This window comes from Microtus ochrogaster, chromosome 15, assembly GCF_000317375.1.
Source record: "Microtus ochrogaster isolate Prairie Vole_2 chromosome 15, MicOch1.0, whole genome shotgun sequence".
Classification (NCBI taxonomy): domain Eukaryota; kingdom Metazoa; phylum Chordata; class Mammalia; order Rodentia; family Cricetidae; genus Microtus; species Microtus ochrogaster.
In genome coordinates this window covers 4157213-4157910 of record NC_022017.1, presented here as the reverse complement: position 1 = coordinate 4157910, position 698 = coordinate 4157213, and the positions used below count along the sequence as shown (strand labels likewise).

The 698-nt window shown below is 49.6% G+C and overlaps 1 protein-coding gene across 3 annotated transcripts in view; it reads right to left on the bottom strand.

Moving 5' to 3' along the window:
- Positions 1-698, bottom strand: part of Slc11a2 (solute carrier family 11 member 2) — a 44740-nt gene that overhangs the window by 25133 nt on the left and 18909 nt on the right. For all 3 annotated transcript variants that reach the window (XR_003377476.1, XM_013348712.2, XM_026782399.1), the window contains exon 9: positions 168-323. Coding sequence is in view for 2 of the 3 variants with exons in the window: in XM_013348712.2 (XP_013204166.1) it covers positions 168-323 (156 nt within the window). In the remaining variant the exon portion in view is untranslated. The remainder of the gene's footprint in view (positions 1-167; positions 324-698) is intronic.

Here is a 698-nt window from a genome sequence, read left to right as displayed (position 1 = left end):
AGATCTTTTATGAAGAACACTAGCCTGGAATTTGAGGATCACTTTTCCTGGTCAATTTGGTGATAAACACAGCCCCGCCAGCCTTAGAAATAGCGCGCTCATGCAGAGCACAGCTCCTACACAGCTCTAGCAGGCAGAAACTAAAAATTCGGAAGGGCACTGCTCACCTTGACTAAGGCGGAATGCAGGTACATGTTGTGTGGCATGATGACAGCTCCCACGATGCCCACAGCCTGCTCAATCTGAGGAGTGCTGCAGCCTGAACAGGACGGCACGAACATGCCCCTGAGCACTTGGCTCTGGCTGGGCTTCACTGTAATATACTACACAGCAACACAACACCTATTAGCCTTTACTGCAACATGGAACGGGAAGAACAGCACTAGGGACACTGGTATCCTTCACTCCTTTACCCTCTGTAATAACTGCCTGGAATAGGAATATGGAATCATGAACACATACGCGCTTAGTATGCACAAGGCCCTGAGTTTAAGCACAGCATCAGCAGTGAACAGCGACAAAGGGCTGCTGTGGTCAGAACAGAAACTGCCGTAGGCTCATGACCAACTCAAGCCCCATTGTGCTCATACAATTTGGGGATGTGGTAGAAACTTTGGCAGGTGGAGCCTCCCTGGAAGAAGTACATGAATCTGGGAATGCAAACTTGTGCAACCACTCTGGAAAGCAGTGTGGCGGTT